Source organism: Crinia signifera, chromosome 1 (genome assembly GCF_055691185.1).
Source record: "Crinia signifera chromosome 1, ASM5569118v1, whole genome shotgun sequence".
NCBI classification, from domain to species: Eukaryota; Metazoa; Chordata; class Amphibia; order Anura; family Myobatrachidae; genus Crinia; species Crinia signifera.
In genome coordinates this window covers 439591039-439617228 of record NC_139217.1, presented here as the reverse complement: position 1 = coordinate 439617228, position 26190 = coordinate 439591039, and the positions used below count along the sequence as shown (strand labels likewise).

The 26190-nt window shown below is 45.9% G+C and overlaps 1 protein-coding gene across 2 annotated transcripts in view; it reads left to right on the top strand.

Moving 5' to 3' along the window:
• Positions 1 to 26190, top strand: part of DDX4 (DEAD-box helicase 4) — a 143848-nt gene that overhangs the window by 2364 nt on the left and 115294 nt on the right. For both annotated transcript variants that reach the window (XM_083153586.1, XM_083153576.1), the window contains exons 2-4: positions 5700 to 5804; positions 13156 to 13195; positions 18367 to 18426. In XM_083153586.1, the coding sequence (XP_083009712.1) occupies positions 5739 to 5804; positions 13156 to 13195; positions 18367 to 18426 (166 nt within the window). In that variant the 5' untranslated portion in view covers positions 5700 to 5738. The remainder of the gene's footprint in view (positions 1 to 5699; positions 5805 to 13155; positions 13196 to 18366; positions 18427 to 26190) is intronic.

Below are 26190 nucleotides of genomic sequence, written 5' to 3'. Positions count from 1 at the left end.
GGGGTGGGGGGAGCTATGATTTACATGCTTTCTGCTGGGGGGTTGAGTTAACATGCCCTCTGCTGGGGTTAAGTTAACATGCACACATGGGACCATTGTAAGGGCAGTATTCAATGAATGTAATCGCCGCGTGCACCGAATCCTGTTTAGGATTCGCTGCACTGTCGCCGCGTTATGGAGGGCTGGAGCCTTTGCTTCCAGCCCTCCCTGTCCCAGTATTCAATGCCTCGATGGCTCGCACAAGCCATGAATGAAGGCCAATTCTGTTCAAAGTCCTAGATAGGGTGCTGAAACAGGATATTGCACACATTTCTTCTTGCACCTCAAGGGACTGAGAAGAAATTTCACCTCTGCAGCTAATGAGCTTCTTAAACGGAGTGAAATAAAATTGCCCAGTTTTGCTACTCCTAGTTGCGATGGGGGAAAACATATGAGTCACCCCATCACAGTTCAAGGTGAACAAAGGCCCCATACACTAGAGTGCGGTATCGCGTGCCAGCCTTGCATGTGAGATTCTGGCAACTCCCTGGCGGCTGCATCGCATGGGATAATATGTATGTGGACCTTTTGCGTATGATGTGTCTCATGTCATCCCATTCACCGCTCTGGGACACGGCAAATCCTTGTGGCAGCCATGACAATCTTTGGATACGATCCAATGCGCACAGGACCATGGATTGGAAGTAAAACTTATGATTTTACACTTTTCACACGATTTATCAGCCCGATAATAATGTTGGTATCATGTGTAAAGGGCCCAAAAAGCAGTAGTGTATGCACCTTATGTGCACATGTTGAAGCTTTTGCTGCTGTGTTATATGGATATGGTTATGATATGATGGAAACTAGCCATCATATGTTTTGATGTCAGAAACCAGGTAACCATTCAATACCCGTATTCCAGATGTCCATCCCTATATTGCATTAATTGGCTGTAAAGATATCAAGTTTTTTTAGGACTAATTTACATGTTAAAACTGTTACTGTTGTGTTAAGCAGCATTCACACGCTGTCCCTGATGCACGTTGCATGTGTAGCTCCTACATAGCATTTATTTGAAATGGGCTCCCCCAAAAAATGACTCGCTCCCTTAAGGTGCCCATACACGGTACAATTGCTGGGAGCTCCCGTCACACATCTCATCGCACAGCTCAAAAAGTGTGCTGCACGTACTTTTTGTACTAGATCTCATCTCATTGTATCTCATTGCACCGCAAAACCGATGCGCTGCGATCTAGTCCAAATTGTATTCAATAATTTTACCGTGTATGGGCACCTTTAGAGCATCTGACGTTTAGGAGGATGATTTAATTGTCAGAGCTAGTCTAAAGGTCCCCTTCATGTAGCAATACCTACTTAGACCCTTTATTTAAAACGTTTCTTAAAACGGGTCTGAGCAAGTTGAACCCCTTTCACATTGAATGTTATAAATGGTATATTACCATTTAATTACCGTTTTTGTACCTTTCACATTAAACCCATTTCACCCATAGAATACAGTTGTGTTTGTGGGCAGTGACATCATGCAGGGATCCAGCCTTTCACCTTCTGTGGCTTCAATGGCGTAAATTCTGCCGGTCAGCGTCAAGAAATAGTTTGGTGCCTTTGCTAGGGATCCAGAATAAGGGCCATTGTGTATTGTGAACCCAGCACTGCACAAGATTCTAGAATAAACTCCTTTCTGGACCTTTACAAAAATTTACTGCTACAATGCATTCTGTATACAGCTGCGAAGCTGGCCAAACTATCCAAATATTCAATATAAATACATCTGCTTAACACATATGGGGCACTGATCTTAAACTACCCTATCATATCTGTTCCTTTACATATTTTACAATCTGACCTCTGCTCTGCAAGAGATTGGAGTCTCATCCACATGCATGACTATTCTTAATTTATATGGTGCCACAAGTGATTTGCAGGGCTCAATTACAGAGTACATTAATGAATAAGCAAAGCAGTGACTTACAGTTGAATACAATAGTGCAGGGTGCATAAGCAGATGAAAATGAAAACCGTGTTGGTGGCAAAAAAACACAGGAATTGGTGCCGTCAAAGATAGTTTTAGTAAGAGAAAGAAAAGCATGTGAGAAAAGAGGGCCCTGCCTGTGAGAGCTTACATTCTAAAGGACCTACACACATTCATGGTTACGACACCTTTTGTTGGCTGCACCCACACTGAAATTCTCTCCTGCTCACAATATGATTTTCCTCTAATTCAGGCATTCTCAACCACGGTCCTCAAGGCACACCAACAGTGCAGGTTTTGTAGCTATCCAGGCTTGAGCACAGGTGACATTAGTATCTGAGGGATTCTGATTAAACCATCTGTGCTGAAGCCTGGATATCACTAAAACCTGCACTGTTGGTGTGCCTTGAGGACCGTGGTTGGGAATGCCTGCTCTAATTACTAAATCTTCAAGCATTCCCTGAAATCTCCCCTTCAGACAGGCTTATCAAATTCTAGAACAACCAACATAACCCCCATAAGAGATCCTACCTAATTACATACTCTATTTAGGAAGTTAAGTTGGCCATACATCTACAGATCGATTGTCAGATTGGGATGGTTGGAACAAAAAAAAAATGGATGAGAGCAAATGGCAGTTGACCATTTGCTTTAAACTGCCAAACTGTCACTCATCCATTACCAGGTTTTTGTTCCCCCCAGATCTGACAACTGAACTGTAGATGTATGGCCACCTTTATTTATATAGGGCACATATTCCACAGCACTTTACAGAGAATATTTGAGCATTCACATCAGTCCCTGCCCCAGTGGAGCTTACAATCTATATTCCCTACCACATGTACACGCACACACAGACATTCTAGGGTTAATTTTGTGGCAGCCAATTAACCTACCATTATATTTTTGTATTGTGGGAGGAATGGGAGTATCCAGAGTTAACCCACACAAGAATTATACAAACTCTCCATGGTGAAGGAGTTTGTATAGTCTCCCCATGGTGGGAATGGAATTCATGACCTCAGCTCTGTGAGGCAGTAATGGTAACCTTTATAGTCTGTGCTGCCCCACTCTAGAGTCCACACAACGAAACCTATTTTCTTTAACTTTTGCATCCTGCTGTCCTTTTTCCAACATTCATGTGTGACTGCATCATATAGCGGCTACAACAATCTCTCTGCAACATTATACAGTAGGACATCACGGATGGTGTAATCACTAGCATTACTGCCTTACAGCAATGGGTATTGTCATTCGGTCAACCACTAAAGGTCGACATGCGTTTTTCACTTTTTCTCCTTCATCCACTAGGTGTCACTGGAATAACAGTGGGGAATAGAAGGGCGACTACAGGGAGCATGGGCACTTTAAATTTAAATGAGTGTGACCAACTTCTCTGCCTTTGTGAATGTGCCCTCTGGGAGCTGGTCACACTCTGGGTTGCTCCAGGGCACAATGCAATAGATAGAAAGTTTAATACAGAAATGTATTTTAGACATGTGAGGACAGGCAGGCAGGGACTTGCCGCTGCCTGTCTGCATTGTGGGAGCTGCTGGGGGGGGGGGGGAGAGAGACTTGGCCGCAGCTGCATGCTGCTCGTGCCCCAGTCCCCAGCTGCAAAGACCACCGTCTCCGGAGTAGACGGCCGCCACTGCGTGCGGTGTGCGTCCCGTCCTCACTCAGCCCTACCGCCTCCGGCCCAGCAGTGCAAGATTTTGAGTATACCTGACCCCCCGGTTAGCCATGGCAGTAATGCAGGATAATGTTTTTAAACCATTTGGCGCCATTAAGGAGAAGCAACTGCCGGGAGGGGGCAGCTACTGCTTGGTATGCTCCCAGCGGCCCCGGCTTCACTCCAGCGTGACTTACACAGTGGGCGGCCATCTTTTATACTAAGGCACTTCCAGGAGGCTCCACATGCTGTGACTGTCTCCTGACACAAGAACAGCACCCTTCTCACGGTGACCAGACCTGCTGCAGCTCCCCCAGGTTCTGTGAGCAGATAGTGGGGTTAGAGCTTGGTGAGACAGATGGACTGTATGTCAATTAGGCTATAGCGCTCCCTGAAATATACCATAGCTTTGCTAGTTAGCATGTGGCAGCTTATGCACTTGTACTGTGTCTCCTGTCCAGTGTTTCATCCTAGTCACCTGTACTATCCTCCTTGTGTATGTGTACTTGCTGATTGTTACGTGTGTGTGTGTGCAATACACCTGTCACTAATCACCTAGGGAACTGGTTAACATAAGATATGCACTATAGGTTAAAACAGGGTGCATGAGAGAATGTGACCACAATAAGACTAATTAAAAAAATCTAAAACAATATATACACTAAACATCGGCACTCACCTTTCCTAGTTTTGGGGTGCCCTATGGCTTGTGACCACATTGTTTAAACAGACATTGTAGGGGCTCTGCACACACTAAATTAACTGATAATAAATAGTGGCTATTTGGTTCATGAATTGATCAATGCATTTAAGCCTGCAGCCCCCTTCACTGCACCCCACTTTTCTGCAGGTCCTAACACTGTCGCTCAAAATGGCTACAATACACATAGCTATCGCATCAATGTTTGATTCAAACATGTGATTCTAACCAAAGAAATCATTCGTTTTGGAAACCAACATGTTTTATACCGGTATACCTTGATGCACCGGTAGACTGTAATGCTATAACCCACTACCTGCCTGGAAACAAACCTAAGTGCATTCCAGCTTGTGCGGTTATATTGAGTCTTCTTCTCACAGATGCCCGCAAAAGGACATCTGTCTGTGGGTCCGCTTGTCTAGAGTCCCGTAGGGGCTACCCCCATAGCTTTCGCTATGATACATGGGGAAGTGTGAGACTTGTCAAGCTGCAGTGTCCCTGCTCATAGTCTGAAAGGCTAATCCTCAGGTAGTAGTTAGGGATACACCCAGACACGAGTTCAGACCCAGACTCAAGGGCACTGGTTTGAGTCCATCCGCAGAAAAAGGTACATCTGCAGTGCCTAGGTCACATTACACCCCCCCTATTACATACATCGTGGGCTGATTTGGTTATGGTTGTGGTATTTCATGTCATAAGCTAGTGACACTGCCATTTTCTGACCATCTATTGCCTTAGGTTTCATGGACACCCATAGAGGGACAAAGTGCCGGGATTCCGGTGTCGGTGTTCCGACCGCCGGGATTTTGACCGCATCCCATATAAATAACTGATAGTAATAAATAGGTGTCCTTGTTTCATTGCCTATTTCCTGATTGTGTGTAAGCTTGCTACAAGGGACATGAACTGATTGTTCGAGAATTGTAAAGTGCAACATACAGAGCCGCTGTTATGTTTGCGGAGCCCCGCCATCCGTCGGAAGGGGGCACGGGACACTCACACGCCCCATTCCGAAAGAGCTTCCAGTTGCCCCTGCACCCCACCTAACCCTGCACGTCTCCCTGAAGCGGAGAAGGGGCAGGGTCCCGCCGCCCACCTGCTGAGTGACTGGGACACGTGTGCGTCCCAGTCTAATGGAGTCCCTCTTCGCCAGGGGGGCCGTTCTGGCGAGCGCTGGCAGTGAATGAGGGGCTCCACATCTGTAGGAGGTTAATAAGTAACTATTAAGTATATTAATGGTAATAAATGTTTCTTATTAGCAGAGCTATGCAAGTAAAATGTATTAAGAGATTGTTTAAAATGCCTGCTGCTTATAAGGGTGTATTTATATTAAAATGAATTATATATTTTTACAGTACATCCCTGTGGAAAAAGCATTCTTTTACTGACTGACCATGTCTGAAGACTGGGAGACTGAACTTGACAGCTCACCTGCATGTGTTCCAAATTTTACAAACTTGGTATGGTATGATTTTATTAGTTATAGTTCTTGTAACTAGTGAAAAAATAGCTAATTCTCTAATAGCGGTGTTCCACACCAACTCCACATTTCTGATTGTTAAAAAAATGCTGCCATGGGTGTGATGAAAACCACAAAATACACACAGGGTGATTTCTGCCCCTTTTCCAAGTGATCCCCCAAACAGCGAGACCCGCGGCTAATGCAGCGAACCCGCTATATTTAGCAGCGAGTCTCGCTGCTTCTGCCGCCGCATACGCCGATTCCCCCTCACTCAAAAAACGGAGCGAGGGGGAATTGGTGTATGAGGGGGTTGAGTTGAATACTGACAGGGTGAGTGGTAACAGCGAGCAGGAAGCCCTGCTCGCCCATGGCATTGAACAGACCCCTCTGAGTCAACGTGTATGTAAAAGTACAAGCAGTTTAGAAAAATGATCTCCCTAGATCAGGCCTGGTCAACCTGTGGCTTTTAAGGTGTTAAAGTCCCAGCATGCTGTACCAGCTGATTAACATGGAGAACCTACATGTTGGCCAAGCTTGCCTTAGGAGGTGTAGGAAATAGCCGAAGAGCCGAAAGTCTTAGTAAATTGTGATCTCACTAGTACTGTCACTATTTGGCTAATATGATTCTCTATTTCCTCTACCTCCCCATGGCAGCATACCCCATGGTTTCCGCCGCCTTGGGTAGATATTTGAAAGGAACAAAAAAGACACTGCTATATAAGGACCGCCCCCCCTAGGCTCTGTGTCTTACCCTGTGCAGTAAGGGTCGGTTCCTCTGCCCAGTGCAGCTGAGAACTTGGCATGTCGGTTTTTGGGACCCCCGCCGCTGAGAGCTGAATGGGACGTCTGTCTGCTGTGGGACCCTGCCGCCCAGTGCGGCTAGGGTAAGATGTGTGCCCGGTAAAAAGGTCCAGCGGCTGGGCAGTGAGTCCCAAACACAAGCTGGGAGCTGAAGCCGGAACGCGCCGGACGCGTGTGGCGTCTGACATCATTGGACGGCGCCGGGCGCGTCATCAGGCATCGCCCGGAAATGATTGAGGCGGCGTCTGACATCACAGGGGAGCGCAATGCCGGGCACAAGGTTTTTAAACCAGTCTGCAAACCCTGGAGGTTGCTGCAGACATCTCCTTCACACCAGCAGACAAGGTAAGGCCCTATGGAAGCAGCTGCGCTGCTAGGGCTATGGGAATTACATGGTCTTTGTTGAGCTTAGAGTTTTGTTTGGTACTTGTTTCCTATCTGGGCGCCCACGATTTTAATCGCGGGCATCGGTAAAATCGGGGGCATCGCGGCCGATAAAAAAATCGGGTGCGATGGGCCAGACGCGATGCCCGCGATTTTCCCATAGAGAACAATGTTAAATGCCTCAATTTACCCGCGATGACCACGATTTACCATAGGAAACAATGTTAAATGGATCAATTTACCCAAATCAGCATAGGAACAATAGTAAATGGGCCAAAAACACCCCTGAACATTGAAATGTCCCCCCAAAAGTAGTTGACGCCACCCCGCCATCAATGTGACCCGAAGCGTGGCGAGCGCAGCTAGCCCGCGAGGGGCGGCGGTACGCGTCCTCCGACCTTTTCATGCCCTACTATCCACTAGGGCGTGGAGTGAGAATAGAATAGTGTGGCGAGCGTAGCGAGCCACCAAACCCGAAGCATGGCGAGCGCAGTGAGGGGACGCGGATACCTTCACAGGTAAACGCGTCCCTTCGCGGGCTTCCCAGGTGTCCGCGTCGCCATGGACACCTGGGAAGCCCGCGAGGGGACGCGTATAACTGTGAAGGTATCCGCGGCCCCTCGCGGCGCTCGCCACGCTTCGGGCTCGGTGGCTCGCTGCGCTCGCCACACTATTCTATTCTCACTCCACGCCCTAGTGGATAGTAGGGCATGAAAAGGTCGGAGGACGCGTACCGAGGCCCCTCGCGGGCTCGCTGCGCTCGCCACGCTTCGGGTTCACGTTGATGGCGGGGTGGCGTCAACTACTTTTGGGGGGACATTTTTATGTTCAGGGGTGTTTTTGCCCCATTTCAATTTTGTTCCCTATGATAATTTGGGGAAATTGATCCATTTAACATTGTTTCCTATGGTAAATCGCGGTCATCGCGGGTCAATTGGGACATTTAACATTGGTCCCTATGTAAAATCGCGGTAATCGCGTCGGTCGCATCGCATGTCATTATAATGGCATGCGATGTACCCGCGATGGGCGCCCAGATAGGAAACAAGTACCTTTTGTTTATTAACAGATCAGCATATTGTTTACAATTGGTAATATGGAGGAAGAGAGGAAGCAGCCTGCAGAAGCAGGGTAAGCCAGGAAGAGATTATAGTGTTGGTGTTTGGGCTGCTTATGTTTGGAACAGGTTTTTCTATAGTGATGTGGATATTTTTTGACTTATGTAGGTCAGGACCCAGTAAGGAGTAAACTGAGGTGAAGGCCAAATATTAAAAGGATGCATACAGCAAAATGTGTTTTGTGCAAAAAGAACCTGCCGGAAAAATCTTCAGGTTCTACTTGTAACAGGTGTAAAGGAGAGAGGTCTCAGCCAATCAATGGCTTGCTAGTCATTCTGTATGGGCTCTTTTTTTTTTTTTTTAAGTTATCTGTGTTCCTCCCGGCTCCCGCCGCTGCCTGGCAGCCAGCGTCCTCCTCCCTGTCCGGTGCGCTGCTCCCGCTGTCACCCTCCTCCTGCCCGGCTCCCTATGCAGCCTCCCCCTGCTCGGCTCTCTATAGCCGGCATCCCCCGCCCACTGTCATCCCCCGCACGGCTCCGGGGCTGGGCTGCACATAAGATTTAGCCAATCTTATGTGCAGCCCGTCCGACCTCCCGACCCCGATCCGATGCGAGGTCGGACGGGGTGTCTGCAAGTGCGATTTGGTCCAATTTCACGGCCTGATTCATCCGAATCGGGTGAAATCGTGCCCAAATCGCATAGTGTATGGGGGCCTTAAGAGGGAAAATTTACCAGTTCATGTCTCTGCCATTCGGCCTGTCAACGTCACCCAGAACATTCACAAAAGTATTGGTGGTGTGCTGGTGGCCAATTTAAGAATAAAGGGGGTGTCAATATGGCCGTATCTAGACGACCTTCTCATCATGGCAGGTCAACATACAAGACTAGTTCTGGAGTACTTTAAAGAACATGGCTGGCTTATAAATTATCAGAAAAGTCACCTAGAACCATCACAGAAGGTGAAGTATTTGGGAATGATCTCAGATACACAGTCCATGCGAGTAAAACTGACAGAAGACAGGTGTCAAAGATTGATCAAAGAAATAAGAAGCATGGTAAGGAAGAATACGAGTCATACAGAGGAATGTATGCGAGTGCTAGGACTCATGTCTGCAGCAATAGAAGCTATACCATGGGCAAGGTTCCACATGCGGGCACTACAAGGATGCTTTCTAGAGCAATGGGACGGAGACGAAAAAAACAAAAAATCGTATTGTCATTAGAAGCGAAAGAGGATCTCAGATGGTGGAACAACATGGAGAGATTAAGCAGGGGGAAGTCTTTTGCGACCCACACACAAATTATGGTGACAACGGATGCCAGCAAGAAAGGCTGGGGGGCTGTGTGCGAGCGAAGGTCAGCGCAAGGAGAATGGAATATGGAGGCAAGCCAGAGTCATTCCAATATAAGAGAAATGAGAGCGGTCTGGATGGCATGCCAAAAATTTCAGAGTGTACTTATAGACAAAGAAGTTGTGATAAGATCGGACAACCAGTCAGTAGTGACCTACTTGAACAAACAGGGGGGAACAAGGAGCAAAACCCTGATGATGGAAGCGTCAAAAGTACTGCAGTGGGCAGAGGCATGTCATAAATCTCAAGGCTGTCTTTATTGCAGGAAAGGAAAATCGGTTAGCCGATACTCGGAGCAGGATAGCCCCAGGAGAATGGGAGATCTCACCAGAGGTGTTCGCGACTATTGTGAGGAAATGGGGCCTTCCACAAGTAGACTTAATGGCGACAGAAAAGAATGCGAAGGGTCTGTTACATTTCCAGACATTGGGAACCAAGCTCATGGAAGACTGATGCACTGACGGAAAAATGGGAGGTGGAACTAGCGTACGTCTTCCCACCATTCCCGGTCATTCACAGGTTACTGAAAAAAATAAGCAGAGAAATCCAGGGTGATTGTTATCCTACCATACTGGCCAAGGAGATCGTGGTTTGTGAAACTAACTCAAATGGCGATAGAGGAACCATGGATATTACCAGATTACAAAGATCTAATACAGCAAGGCCGCTATTACCAAAGACAACCAGACAACTGGAAGCTAACGGCTTGGTTGCTGAAACCAGGACGCTGAAAAGAAAAGGATTTTCAGAAAAAGTAGTAACTACACTATTAAAGGCAAGAAAATATTCAACGTCTAGTGCATATTATAGGACGTGGAGGAAGTATGTACACTTCTGCAGATCGGGGAGCAAAAGATGAGAGGAAAATAAATACAATTCTGGAGTTTCTGCAAGCAGGCTTGGAGAAGAACCTTTCAGCTAGCTCTCTGAGGGTACAGATATCGGCACTATAAGTGCTATCCTAGATATGAAAATTGCTGATAGATATATACAAAGATTTGTGCAGGCAATTAAAAGGATCCGGCCGGTATTTCATAACCCACTGGCTCCATGGGACCTTAATATGGTCTTAAACGTACTGACAGGGGAACCGTTTGAACCCCTAGAGGATGTATCGTTGAAATTCCTCACTACTAAGGTAGTATTCTTGGTAGCAATTACCTCAGCAAGGAGGGTTTCAGAGTTGCAGGCGTTATGGTCAGAAGAACCTTTCCTCAATTTTTTTGAAGATAGAGCAGTGTTTAGGACAAATCCTCATTTTCTACCAAAGGTAGTCTCTAAATTTCACATAAACCAGGAGATAGTACTGACTTCCTTCTGCAAGAATCCGACAAATTCCAAAGAGGCAAGGCTGCATAATTTGGATGTAAGCAGGGCACTGAAGATATATATAAAAAGATCAGAGGCCTGGAGGAAGTAAAAAAAACTGTTTGTACTTACAGAAGGGATAAAAAAGGGGTAAGGAGCACCGAAGATAACCATATCCAGATGGATAAGAACATGCATATGCGAAGCATATAAGATTAGGAAATTAGAGCCTCCGGTGGGGCTAAAGGCCCATTCAACGAGAGCATTGGCAGCGTCTTGGGCAGAAAAAGGGGCAGCTTCGCTGGAAGAAGTGTGTAAGGCGGCATATACTGGTCCTCGGCACATACATTCACCAAACACTACAGGGTGGATGTGGCGGCTACTGAAGACGCTAAACTAGGAAGAAAAATCCTTAGTGCAGCAATTTAAAAAAAAAAAGTTATAAAGAAAGAAGATGGTGTTACTAAATACTTACCCAGTGGAGTGAACTGCTAGGGTAGACCCAGAAGTATGCTGCCATGTAGAGGTAGAGGAAAGTACAGATTACCTCTTAACCTGTTAATCCTATACTCCACCATGGCAGCCGTTTTCCCTGCCCTGAATTTAAGGGTTGAGCGAGTTATTTCATATATTTTATGATTTTGTTATTGTTTGAAGCTTGTAAAATGAAAGACACAGAGCCTAGGTGGGCGGTCCTTATATAGGGGGCAGTGTATTTTTTGTTCCTTTCAGATATCTACCCAAGGGGTCGGAAACCCAGAAGTATGCTGCCATGGTGGAGTAGAGGAAAGCCTATTAACAGGTAATAATCTGTACTTTTTCTAAATGTAATGAAATGGTGAAATCTACCTAAAATAGCCAAAGCTGATTTATCTCTTGTAAAGAAACCAGGCATGATTGATCATGTAACATTGCATACTTCCACTATAGGCCCCCATACACCAGAAAGATATTGTACCAAATCGTACAATCTTGACTGGTTGTATGATTAATTGTATGCAGATAATGTGCACAGATAATGTGCACACAATCGTGCAATGCGCGTTCCCACTGGTTAGGGTATTGGTCTTCTGATCTGATGCACTGCACGTCAGATCAGTTGGCATTGGGAGCAGATTGCATGTGCTTTTAAGCACATGCAATCTGTCGTTCTCCCGAAAAGCGCTGGCTACTCACCTTCTGCTGTGTCCCCCCATCGGCAGTGCAGGAGACAGCAGCAATTTTTTTATTTATTTTTTCGCAAAAAGGCCGTGGCCAGCCAATAGTGGCTCACCAGGTCATCGCCCCTCCCCCTTGAGCTGGCTTTATTAGCCAGCGCGTGATAGGGGTCTGGCAGCGAAGAGCAGCTCCAGAAGACTCCTGGAAGCCCTGGGGGTGGTGGCCATGCAAAATAGCTTAAAAGGACACCGCCCCCAGGAGAACACAGCTGAAGCCCTAGGAGGTTGCAAAAGAGCTTAAAAAGGCACGGCCCCGAGGTGAAGAAGCCCCAGGCCCCCCCCCCCCCCAGGAAAGCAGCAGCTTAATAAAATATTTTTTATTTTGATATTTCCTTAACAGGGGTGTTATAGGTGGTACCAGCGGGCCATTAATGCTCCACATATTGGTACCTGTAGTTCTCCCAAGTACCAGCATGTGTGGCAGGCTTGCCTGGACCTATAGTCCCATTGTAAAGGACAATATTATTTTTTTTAAAAAGCTGCCCTGGAGAGGTGAGATTCTTTTATTTGGGGGTTCCCCACCTCCCCAAGAACTCCTGGCCTGGGTTGACTATGGTGTGTAATGCTTTGGCCACGGGACCCCGTCAAGCGTGTCAACTGCCCATGGCATTACACCCCCTGCTAGTGGAGCCTGGTGCTGGTCCCTAAAATACCGGGGACCCCCTCTCACTTTGTCGCCCGTATTTTGAGATCCAGGGCTGGCTCAAGAGCCCAGTGCTAGTCCTGAAAATACGGGGGACCCCCACTCTTTACTCTCCAGTAGGTCAGCACCCTATTTAAATGGAGTTTCAGGCAATGCAATCATACAGCTGATGGAGTGTGGGGGAGTTGAAGGGAAATTGGACACAATCATGATTGTAAATTAGACAGGTCTTTGGCCACCTTATGACACATCTCCCTGGTGAATGGAGTTACCCTACCAGTTTTTGTTGCAGCAAAATGCCCTAGGGTTGTGTTGTCCAGTATTTGCAATTAACCTTTTTAAATAGGCATTACATTCAGAATTGTACTATGAACTATATCCTAATTTTTTTTTTTTTTTTTTTTTATTCCTGCAATGAAACGCTTGATTCATGGTTTCTTTTACAGTTTTATTGTGGGTTGGTTGGTATTACTATTGTCCAGTGGTTTATAAAAAAAATCTATTGATCTGTAAGGATTTGAAGAATTAAACAGATATTTTTATAGATTTATATGGTGCACAAAAACTATATATTTTTTTTTTCCAGGAACCAGATAGACAAGAGAATGCTAGAAATTCATATTCATGTAAGTATGCGTCTGAAATCTTTACTTCTGGGATGACCACCTTGCATCTAATATTGGTACCAATCCAAATATACAATTAGTGTTTTTTTTTTTTTTTCACAATAAGGGTACATGCACAATATTTGTAGACTTGCTGGAACTAGGATGTTCGTCACCTTGTGTAAGGTAGTAATTTGGCTCCACTCTTAACTAGTTCGAAGTGGAGAATGGGTTAATGACAGTGAGGGTATTTATTTTGAGTTTGTTGATTCGGGGGAAAAGGCAGAAGCAGGTTAATTGTCATAATGGGGAGGGTGTGAAGGGATAGAGAAGGTGGAATAAGAAGATAAATGGGTTTAAAAAAAGCATTAAGCATAACTAAGGCCCATACACGCTGGGCGACTTTCAGCGCAAAAGCTGCCCAGTGTGTACAGGGCAACGATAAGCATGGAGTGCCAGCAGATGAGCCACGGCTTTACATAGCGTTCAGTGTGTATGAACCTTTAAGGTAGAGGTTCCCAAACATTTTCAAAGCGAACAGTCCAGGTTTTTAAAATATTCTTTGCGTATTCACTGTTAAATCCTATTGACTAATTCAGTCACCCGTGACTAAACATGGATATACTTAAAATGCACATGTTTAATGCTCCTTTAAGGGCCAACTTTGGGAACCACTGAACTAGGAAGTGGTTTTAGCAGGATGGAGAAGGGTCATTGTGTGGATTGAAAGTGGTGAAATTTCTAAAGACGTAGGTGTGGGTATCGAATGTGGGGTTATGAGTGTTTTTCTCATACTGCAAGAATTTTTTATTTATTTACTTCTACACGGAAGCTGGCTTCTAGAGTAAAGGTGCCCATACACGTTACAATTATTGTATACAATATCGCATCTCGGTATTGCGATGAGATGAGATCTAGTACAAAAAGTAGGTGCAGCACATACATTTTGTACGTTGTGACGGGGTGGCCGTTGGAGCACGCATCGCTGCATGTATGGCCACCTTTACCGGTACAGCCTGTAATTTCAGCTGAGGTAGTTAAACTAGTGCCATCTCCTAGGGTTGGGGGCCCACCAGGTTTGCACTTGGAACCAGTTTGGGTATGGTTCCCTTCATTGCAGGGTTAGTACAGGTATCTACTAGCGCCTTGCAGCATTTACTGGTTTCAACAGCTAAGCGCAAGGTGTCTAAATGGTGTTGCGGTGTGTGCTCTACTGGAAGACTCTTAATCTGAGCAGTTTTTGGAAGGCTGCAGAATCCCAGACTTCTGAAGTGGCTTCCTCCTCCATTCAGGACGAACACATGACTTAGAGCAGAGTGGACACATTTAAGGCAGTCCGAACAACACTAAATGTCAAGGAAGTAGCTAAACAGGCAGCATCAGAGGCACCTTCCTTATAACATAAGAAAGATCCTGCTCTATTTCCAGCATATACTCAGTTGGTTTCACCCTAATGAAATGTTTTTCGTTTTAAGATTCCTGAAGTCATTCTACCCATTAATACAGGAAAAATGACAAAAGCGGAAGGTTCTCTACCTCCAGCGAATGCCCAAATAGATCATTTAGTCAAGTCCACCAAGTTTCCTGTCCCTAATGTGGCATTACTTAAAGATCCACTGATGGGAATCTAGCGCAGTTTTTGGAGTCCTTATTATCTAAAGCGAGGCTGGCTGGCCATCTGGCTCTTGCTTAACACTGGGTGGCTAAAGCTTTTGGAAGGTGGGTGGAAGAACTGGCTGAATATATAAAATTATGGTACTTGCAGATAGGAGCTCCTCTCATTTCTATATCTTTTCAGATATTCACATATTTAGGAGGGACAGCCCTAGATTCAGCCTCAATTTCATCTAAAATTTAGACTTGCTCAGTTGCTGCAAGGCGTGCACTCTGGATATGCGCCTGGAATACAGATGGTCACCGAAGGCTCTAGAGGCCCTCCCATTTTCGGGGAGCGTTCTCTTCTATCCAGAACTTGACAAACTAGTGGCAACCATAGCCACCTCTAAGACAGCCTATTTGCCTTCAGCTCATCCAAAGACCAAGCAGATCTCAATTCGGCCACAAGGAAAAGCCAGGGGTCAGTTTTCAGCCAGAGTTCCCCCCTACTTCCAAAAAGGCTTCTATTGCAAAAATCTGACCGTCCTTGACTGGCCACCATTAGGCACTCTAAGCCTGGTAAACCTGCAGCATGACAGGGCAGGTGATCATCTACTCAGCTTTGCCATCTAATGGCTGTAGACAACTTAAGAATTTTGGGTCCGGAGCATAGTTATCCAAGGCTTCATGATCAAACACCTCTGAAGTTTTTCTTCACGGGTCTCCCGGTTCAAGCAGACAAAGCGGATATTCTCAAAATTTCAGTAAAATCTCTCCTTTCTTCCGGATTGATTGTACTGGTCCGCAAGGAGTACGGGGTTCTATTCTAATGTTTGAGCCAGACTGTCAATCCCATCCGGCTGCCCATTATCTGATTTTTAAGAGCCTATTGGGCACGGTGTTCGACTCTTTTCACAAGTGTCGTCTGCCTTGCTTGTTGTTCTCGCAGGCATGTTTAGATCCGGGTTACTGGCTAGGATCGCTTAAGGCAGGCATGTCCAAACTATGGCCCTCCAGCTGTTGTGAAACTACAAATTCCATCATGCCTTGCCACAGTTTTGCTATTAGGGAATGCTAAAACTATGGCAAGGCATGCTGGGATGTGTAGTTTCACAACATCTGAAGGGCCACGGTTTGGACATTCCTGCTTTAAGGTCAAGGTTTTGTCCCTCCATTTTATTCCAGCAGAGATTAGCCCTTTTGCCAGAAGTAGACTTTTCATCGGGTTTGTTAAAGTACAGCCTCCTAGTGCTTCATAGGACCTTAAACTTGGTTTTGTCATTTTTAACAGTTCACATTTAGTCAATTGAAATACAACTTTTGGAAAATGGAGATAATCCTTTTTGGTGTCAGCCAGACAGGTGTCGAAACGCTGACTGTCCTGTAAATCCCCGAAGATCGGGCTGAACTGCATATGCAGGACTTTTATCGTAAGGTGGTCTCAGCGTTTCTTGTGACTTAACAGATCGTGGTTCCTTCATTACTGTATGTGTGAGGTAGTTCTTTGACACTGGATGTTGTCAGGGCCTTAAAGATTTATGACCAGTACAGCATGATTATGCAAGACTGATTCTTTTCATCCTTTATGATGTCATTCCTCGTGGTTGGCAATCTTCAAAACAGACAGTGACAAGGTGGATTCGGCTTACCATTCAGCAAGCGTATGTCTATGCATGTAAACCTGCCTGCCCCTTCCACTAGATCTGAGAGAACATCATGGGTAGTGAGACGTGTTGCATCAACTTTGCTACTTTGCCTTGTGGCTATTTGCTCTTTGGTTCACACGATTGTGAAGTTCTATAATTTTAAAACTTTTGATGTTTTGGCTGCTCAATTTGGCAGTTTCGTGTTGCAGGATCCTCAAAGCTGTCCCTCCCGTAGGGATAATTTTGGAATCTGATTGTAATTGACTACAGTGGACCCTGTTAAGGCCGCCATACACTATGCGATTTGGGCCCGATTTGACCCGATTCGGATGAATCGGGCCAAATCGCATGTGCAGACATCCCATCCGACCCGATGCGCGGTCCCGTGCGCATCGGGTTGGATTCGGGAGGTCGGAAATCTTATGTGCAGCCTAAGGCGGCAGGGGACGCAGCATATAGTACATGCGGTGGAGGGAGCCGAGCGGGGGACTGTAAGCAGGGAGCCGGGCTAGAGAGGTAGTGGGTGCACTATCCTGGGCGGGGGGGGGGAATGCCGCAAATAGATACTTCAAGGCGGTGAACGCCGCAAGGGGATCAGAGACCGGGTAGCGTAGGGGAAGCCGGGCACATAGAAATGAATGGACAGCCAGTAATTGGCTGAGAGCTCTCTGACTGAGAGCGCTCTCAGCCAATCACTGACTGTTAATTAATTTCTATGTCCGCCCGCTGCTGCCCGGCTTCCCCTACTCTACCCGGTCTCTGCTCTCTGGTCCCCTCGTGGAGTTCACCGCCTGGACCAGTGCGCCCACTGCCTCCCCTGCCTGGCTCCCAGCTTGCAGTCCCCCGCTCGGCATCTGGCTCCCTCCACCGCAGGTACTACAGGCTGCGTCCGCTGCCTGCTTGCAGCCCCCATGCCCTGCTCAGCTCCCGGCTCCCGCTGACAGCAGCTCCCCGGGGGGACTGCATGTGATAAATCGCATGCGATTTATCACATGCAAAACCTGGCACATCAAGTGCCAAATCGTATGTGACCCCCCCCCCCCAGGGGAGTTGTCAGTAGATTAGGTTAGACTTGTCCTTCGGACAAGTCGGCCTAATGTATGGGGGCCTTTAGATGAAAGCGAAAATATGATTTTGGTACCTACTGGTAAATCTCTTCCTCTGAATCCAAAGGGCCCTTCCTCTGCTCTTTGTTACCTGCCAATATTTCTTCCATAGCATGCATATGTTTCTTGTTCCTAGCTCCCATCTCTTCTGTCTACATTTGATGGGTAGTAGAGGGGCAAGAGCATTACTTGTAAATACAGTAGTGCTCAGCTTCCACTATCCACACCTTATACCTGTTGTAATGGAATCCAGTGTCCCCCCCCCTGGTTTTAGAGAAACCTTTTCTTTTAACATCTGGGGCTAGTCATTCTGAGCCATTTATTCTCGGCTGGTAATTACCCTATTATCGATAGTTAACGCACAGAAACTGGGAGTGTGCGGCACCTGATTACGGCCCCTTTACTGAGAAATTTTGGGGGTGTCCTCTCAGATCTAATAAGAAAAATCATTTAACTGTGCTGCAGCCAGGGTTATTTGAATATACTTAGGATTAATTCCCCTAAGTAAAGCTTGGGGGTACACTACTCGATGTGTGTACCCAGCGATATTTGTGGATGTGACTAAGGGGGGATGGGAGCATTCTGTAACACGCCCCTCTGTACATGCAGGATGACAGAACAATGTTAGTGACACATGGTAATGTGCATTGTTTACTATATAGTTTGTACATACTAAACAATATGCACAATGACCTCGTTAACGATTGTTTCATACATATTGATAAGTTATCTAGTGTTTACGCATGTTTAATTACCGCAGCTTACTAACTTCTCCACTATGGATCTCTGTGCAATCTTTGTAGTTGGTCGTTTTAAGTATGTTTCTATGTTTTGTTTATTTTAGCTGACCGTGATTTCAATAGAAACTTTGGCTCTTCAGAAAGAGGTTTCGGAAACCAAAGAGGTAATTGATTTTATTCAGGAGGTTAAATGTGATGAGCTCAGACATTATAAAGAATTGTTTTTTTAAATGCATGGTACTAACGTGATGGTCTGCAGCAATTGGGACTAATTCAGACCTTATCATTCATCTGCAAATTTGCACATGACTGCTAATACATAGCCACTGCCAAAACAGAGTGAAAACTCACCCGTGCAAATCTGCCAGAGAAATGCAAATGGTTCGCTATTCACTACGATCTGCAAATTTGTACGCTAATCACTCATTAGTCAGAAGCTCTGACTCTTCCTCAATGCTGTGACAGAAGCGGGCAGATTGAGGTCGGAGCTGAGGTCACTCTAACATACCTCCCAACATGACCCTCTCTAGGAGGGACAGAATTCAGTTTCTGGACTTCCCTCGTAATTTGATTGCCATTCACCTGTTTAAAACAGGTTGATTGACAAGGCTGGTGTTTCACCACAGGTGATAGAAATCATACATTATCAGGGAAGTCCAGGAACAGAGCAATCTGTCCCTCCTGGAGAGGGTCATTTTGGGAGGTATGCTCTTCTGGACACACCTAGAAAACATCTAATACACTTCAGTAATTCTAGACACTGGGTACTAGGTGTCACCTGACTGAAGCAATTCAAATAGTCTACAGCTCAGGCTTGGTCACAGCTGGTATCGGAACTTCTGCCCCTGGCCTCCTGAGGTGGTGAACAGAAATGTGCGGTGTCCATTTTGGGTGCTCTAAAGTGACTTTACACATTGTGTGGCTACTTTAGATGGGATTAAACATGATTTGCTGCTGAACAGACTGGGCATGTAAAAGATAATGGGTCTTCGATCAGAGTAAACATTGAATTGATCTGATTGGTTCAAAAAAAAAAAAAAAAGCCACTGAAATGCCCACAAGCACTTCTAGTTTGTCACTTATAGATCTCGGAAATTTACCAATGGGTAACATAAAATAGCCTAAGAATTGCTGCAACATCAATAACTTTACATGTTTTTGTATCCTTTTTTTATTTGAAATTGTGGGGAGAAGTTGACATGCCCATATTTGTATTCCTCCATTGTATGACATCTTTAAAAGTTTTGGTGTTTAAGTTCAATAAAAATAAATTTCTCCTTCATCCACCAGGTGGCACCGGAGATCACAGTAGGGAATAGAGGGTGACCATCAGGAGCATGGGCACTTTAAGAATTTTCCACAGTGTGACCAGCTCCTCCCCTCTACTTCCCCCCTCCAGCCAGTCTTAGTTTGTGCCCTGCAGGAGCTGGGTGTATAGTTTACTCTCAGGAGCATTTCAATTTTTTTTTCTCTTAATGTCCATTATGGAATACTGGGGTTCAATACTATGGGGATAGAGATCCTCCACAGGAGAGACAGGCACATAAGATCTTTCAGTGTGGGTGCACTGGCTCCTCCCCTCTATCCTCCCTCCACTAGTCAGTTTAGAAAAATGTGCCTCAGGAGAGGCTGCACTTCTGGGAGCTCCAGAGAGATTTTTCAACATTTTGTTTTAGTTTGTTATTTTGGGGCGCTGCTTTTAGACCTAGGCAGCAGTCCTGCTTCGAGGGTGCCAGGGGAAAGGGTCAGTCACTGGCCTCTTCAGGTGCAGAGCTGCCCTGCTGCAGGACTTTGTCCTGAGAGAGGTTTCTGTTACCGCACAGCATTGCGCTGGGGCGAGCAGACCTCCCAGCTGCTGCACACCCCTGGCAGGGTCTGAAGACTTCAAGTGGTGAGTACTGGTCGTGGTCCCCCACAGGGGGTACTCAGACTTTATGTGATAATGCAAGATGGCGGTGGCAGTAGCGGCGGACCTCCCGTAGGTACCGTGCGAACCCCCCCATCTTTTATATATTTGCTGGCAGGTACAGATAGCCACTGGACCACCAGGGCTATGACAATGTCTGGTTTTTGCATAAAGCACAGATAAGCCTAAAAACGCTAGCTTTTTAATGCTAACAGCACCAGCTCCGTTTTGGGGGCAAGACTTCCTGCTTCTTCCTGCATGCTGAGGTAGCCATTACAGCTCCTCATCGGTGGGGTGGATCTGGGATCTTTCTGAGTTATAGCACTAATTAACACTTACATTGTGTTTGCCTAGCACTGTTTTTCTAAAGAATTACTGCGTTTTACTGTGAACCAGCTCTCTCCAATCTGTGAGCTCAGGTTACAGGGTGACCTGGTTTCCCAAGTAGCTCTGTTTACCCCACACTGGCTAGTTAAGATATTACTGAATAGAAGGGGATTGACTTGCAAAGACACAAGTCACAAAAAAGCAAAATGTGCTTTTTGGGCGCACTCTTTGTATATAATTATGTAATGTAGTATTGATTCATTAAAACGTAACTTTTATTAAGACTTTACCTAAAAGAAGGATGACTATCTAACTCTTCTTTGAAAAGAAAAATTCTCACTTGAAAGAGAAAAAGATTAAAATGTCCGCAAATGCCAGTGTTTGCTCTGCTATGATTGAGTCAGAGCATAAATTGGTCAGGCATGCAGTTAACGTTACTGGTCATGGGCATTCCTTTTGTAACGCTGCCTATTTATTGAGGCGTTGTGTGACCGTGATTACTCACTCCCTCTGATTATTTTTCAGGGCAAGTGCTGACAATTTTATTGTGACTAATAGTGGAATATATGTCCTATTGTGGTCACTGTCAGGTTGCTCCTTGTGTTCAACGCTTGTGGTTATGTATTAATGGTCTAATAGGTCTAAGTATTTGAACCATTAGTTTAATTTTTCGCTGTGCAACGGACAATCAAAATAGCCATGTGGGAGTCTTGGCTCGCATTCATTAAAGGAATCTCACACACACATGGAAATATTCCCCTGCAGTAGGTTTCTCCTTGGCATCATGTCATGACCAACCATGCGTGTACCATACCAGGTGTTCACCAGGGACTTGGCCTCTGATTACTTGTCTGGCCCCCTATATATTCTATTGTTATATAGAAATATTTAGGGGTATACAGGTACATTGTGTGTTGTAGTCACCGTTATACGATGTCAGGTTGACTGCTGTGGGGAAAAAATAGATAGAACACTTCTGCTGTCGGGTCAGATATATGTCATCCCTGATGCGTCTAGCAGTGCAGGGAAACTATTCATATAACCTGGCCAGATGAGAGTGTTGAAGAGATCACAGTTTACTGGAGTATAGTCGGGTAGCTTGTGAACCAAGGCTTCTGCTTTTGAGGATCTGTATTAATACATCAAATCCCCAATGAGAGAGCCTGTTGCTGGTCACCTGCTGATCCCGGGAATTATTAGATACTCTCAAACAGTGCACATACATACATGGGTAATTTTTTTTTTATTATATTCCCAGTGTGCACATAGATTTTTTAGTAAACTTAATCGTTTGTCATAACAGTCTTTTACCACACTAATACGTATTCCTTATTTGAAGCTGCCTTTTAACTCCTCTGTGCACATAAAAAGATGATTAGGTCGATGTCACCACCTTTTGGAGATCAAACAGTACCTGTAACAAAACGCTCTGTACACATAAGTTGTGCTGAATTGTCTGTGCGGATCCACCCTCCACTTACATTATAGTTAAGATATTAGTCTTTAACACATAGCCAAAGAACACTTACAAATCGGTGTGTGTTTGGTGTGGCTGAGTGTCCAGCTTCACAATGGTGAAGAAACTGACCTGCATGGTGTGCAGCACCAAGTTTATCCCTGCCTCAGTCACAGGTTACCTGTGAACCCTGTATGTCTCCACAGCCTGCAGGGGTGGGCAACTATTTTGGCTGGGGGGCCGCTTAACAAAACCAGAAAATACTCGAGGGCCACACACACACGGTGCGGTGTTCTTGGAGAGGGGGAAGCCAGGAGAGAGCGCCTGCCCTGCACAGAATTTGCCCATCTGTATATCTGTCAATTATGATATTATGGTTGAGATTTAATAGGATGAGCGTTTCAGAAAGTGAGAGATTTGGTAAGAAATCTCCAGTTTTTTTGAAGCAGCAATCATTTACAAGGCAAAACCGGATATTTCTTACCAAATCTCTCACTTTCTGAAACTCTCATCCTATTAAATCTCACCCATTATTTCATAACATAAATCTACCCACACTCAGGTTTTAGTGTTAAAATACTCTGGACTGATGTTACTTAAGCATTAGCAGCACATATGTATTAATGAGGATTTATGTAAAAGGCATATGGGATATGTTATTAGCCTCAGTACAAAACTCATGCTGCTCACATAGTGTACATTTACTTCTGCCTCTCAATTCAGTCTCCATTGTAACCCTTGGAAAGAAGAGCAGTGACAGATTATAGTAAGTGGATTTAGGGCAGTAAAATGGTGCTTGAGCATGAACAAAGGCCAATGGGTGATGTCTAAGGAAAATCTCACACAAACAGTATTTTGCAGTTCAATAAAATATCCAGAAAGGACAACTTACTGTTCAGAGTAAAAAGTGATTCATGCCTAGAGGCATGAAATATATTGCCAGCTGATGGTTGTCATGCAGTCAGTAGTCGAGGCGCCGCCGTCGTTAATGCCCGTCTGTGGCTGTGCCTGCCGCGCACAGCATTTCTGGGAGCATGGGAGGGGATGCGGTGATGCGGCCGCGCCAACCAATGATGGGGAGGCGGCTGCCGCGTCATCGCGTCCCCTCCCACGCTCCCAGTAATGCTGTGCGCAGCACAAACAGGCATTAGAGGCGGCGGCAGCATAAACATTATGCAAGCATATGGAATGTCAATGACAAGCGGCTATAGTCGGGCCGCTTGTCATACTCACATATGTCAGAGTGGTGGGCCAGACCTAAGCGGCTCGCGGGCCGCATCCGGCCCGCGGGCTGCCTGTTGCCCACCACTGGCCTAGTGGGACTACCCCTCTGGCTAGTGGTATGCCCCCACTATATAGTGGGGTGTCACAGGGAGATAATGAGCCCGCATGGGCCAGCAGCATTAAAACGCTGTTAGACTCAGTCTCATCTCAGCTAGCTGCTAATACAAAGCAAACTCAGAGGGTGCAGAAGGATTTAGCCATCCTGTCAGCTAGGGTGGATATCACTCCTTTTCCTAGCCAGCCTCAGAAAAGGCCCTTGTCGGCTGTGGCCCCTGATACAGATGAGGATGATATCCTTGATGAGGGAGAGGAGTTACAGGATCAGAGCTATTAGGGAGGTCTTAGAGCTCCCTCTGGAGGAAGTCACGGAGGGTGACTTTTTTTTTCCCCCAATATAAATTAATGGTACTGGTTTCCTAGCAGGGCCACAATCGCGGGTCATTTCTAATGGTATGCGACCGACGCGATGCCCGCGATTTGGCATTGAAAAGCATTAAAAAGGTCAAAATCACGTCGGTCGCATCGCATGCGGCCAAAAAAAGCATGCAATGCTACCGACGCGATGCCCGCGATTTTACATAGGGAGCAATGTAAAATGCCTCAATTGACCCAATTAAACATAGGGAACAATGTTAAATGGCCCAGAGACCCCAAAAATCCCCCCTGAAGTGTGAAATGGGCCCACAAAAAATTGTTAACGCCACCCCACGATCAACGTGAACCCGAAGCGTGGCGAGCGGCGGCGGTACGCGGCCTCCGACCTTTTCATACCCCTACTATCCACGTCGGCGTGGAGTTGAGAATAGAAAGTGTGGCGAGCCACCGAGCCCGTGGCGAGGGGACGCGGATACCTGTGAAGCCAGCGAGGGGACGTGGATACCTGTGAAGGTATCCGCGTCCCCTCGCGGGGCTCGCCACGCTACGGGCTCGGTGGCTCGCTGCGCTCGCCACACTTTCTATTCTCAACGCCATGCCGACGTGGCTAGTGGGGGTATGAAAAGGTCGGAGGACGCGTACCGCCGCCCCTCGGGGGCTCGCTGCGCTCACCACGCTTCGGGTTCACGTTGATCATGGGGTGGCGTTAACAATTTTTGGGGGGCCCATTTCACACTTATGGGGGGATTTTTGAGGTCTGTGGGCCATTGAACATTGTTCCCTATGTTTAATTGGGTCAATTGAGGCATTTTACATTGCTCCCTATGTAAAATCGCGTCGGTCGCATCGCATGCGATTTTTTGGCCGCATGCGATGCGACCGACGCAATTTTTTTACCTGCGATGCCCGAGATCCGAATCGTTGTGGCCGTGCTAGGAAACAAGTACCAAATTTTTATTGAGAATTTGTTACGTTTTATACGGAAGGGGAGCAGGATACAGAATAAAGGAGGGGGGGGGGGGGGGTTACAATCCAACATACAGCAGTTTATACAAATACAGATAGAAGTGCCAATACATACATGAATTACACTGTGGGTATAGATAAGAGCAATAAGCTACAAAGAGTTGGTTGGCGATAGATTGGAGAAGGCTAACTGGGTTTTGCAATACATTAGGACATGTCGAATATTAGTGTTGCCCCTTCTGGGGTAGTAACATAATCCCGCCAACAGGACCAAGTCGCTAGGGGAGAAGATATTTTAGATGAGGAGGTTAAGCCCATAGTTTCCATTTGGAACGAATGTTGTAGTTTCCTGATAATTTTATTAAGAGGAGGGGAGATGGCTTTTTCCATTCTTGGGCTATTGCTGCCCGTGTAGCTATGAACACATGGCCTAAGACGTAGCATTTGATCTATGGGAGGTCAGGAGGGTATAAATGCAGCAACGCCGGGAGAGGGAATCTCTCGATCGAGGCTCCGATGACTTTGGAGGCAAGATTAAAAACCGCTCCCCATAGTTGTCTTATTTTCGGGCAGGCCCAGAAAATGTGGGGGGGGGGGGGGGGGGGTGTAATTGGACTGGTCCTGAGGATCTCGCCACACTCTTTAGCCAATGCAATGGGCAATCCGGCAATAAGTGAAGAGTTCTTTATCTGGTAGGGAAAAATTATCCTGAAGGGAGCTACAAGGAGTTATGGAAACACCATCTATCAAAGCTGCAGTAGAATTAATGCCGCATTTTATCCAGGTAGAGCGGTTTATTAGTTAATAATTTTGATAGAGCATGTTCAGAGAGGTTGTGGGAGGGGAGAGACTATTTTGGACGATATAACTAATGTATCCCATGCAAATAGGGAGTCAGATATAGCCCGTGTGGCGGTGTGTATTGGGGGTCTCATTTGGACAGGGGTCCAGAGTAGATCTAATAGGGATACTCTAGAAAACAATTGGTTCTCCAAATCCACCCACTGTTTTTTGCCTTTAGGTAAGGACCAATCGTTTATTTGGGCCACTAGACATGCAAGTTGGTATTTCTTTAAATCTGGTACCTCGAGACCTCCGTGTTTTCGTAGTCTCGTCAATTTCTTATATGCTATACGTTGGGGTTTTTTCTTCCCAAAATATTTCAGGATTGAGTGGGTTCGGTTAATGATTTTCTGTGGGACTAAGTATGGGATTGCTCTGTAGTATTGACATTTTAAAGGCTGCGATTCGTCCCAGCCAAGATATTTCCAGGCTGAACCACTCTTTCAATAATGCATCTATTCGGGAAATCAGGGGGTTGAAATTAATTTCAGAGACTGTGGCTAAAGAGTTGGGAATGTTAACTCCAAGGTAAACTATGTAATCTCTCTTACAGTTCTATTTTTAACGCTGTTTAAACATGGATATTTTCTCGACGCTCAGGTTAAACGGTAGAGCTTCTGTCTTAGTCGTATTGAGTTTATAGAAAGATGCTGCACTGAAGCGATCAAGTATCTCATGGAGGGAGGTGTTAGGCTTTGTTGCTAAGAGAAGGATATAATCGGCAAACATGCTGATCTTATGGAGGGACGTGCCAACTCTAATTCCCAGGAA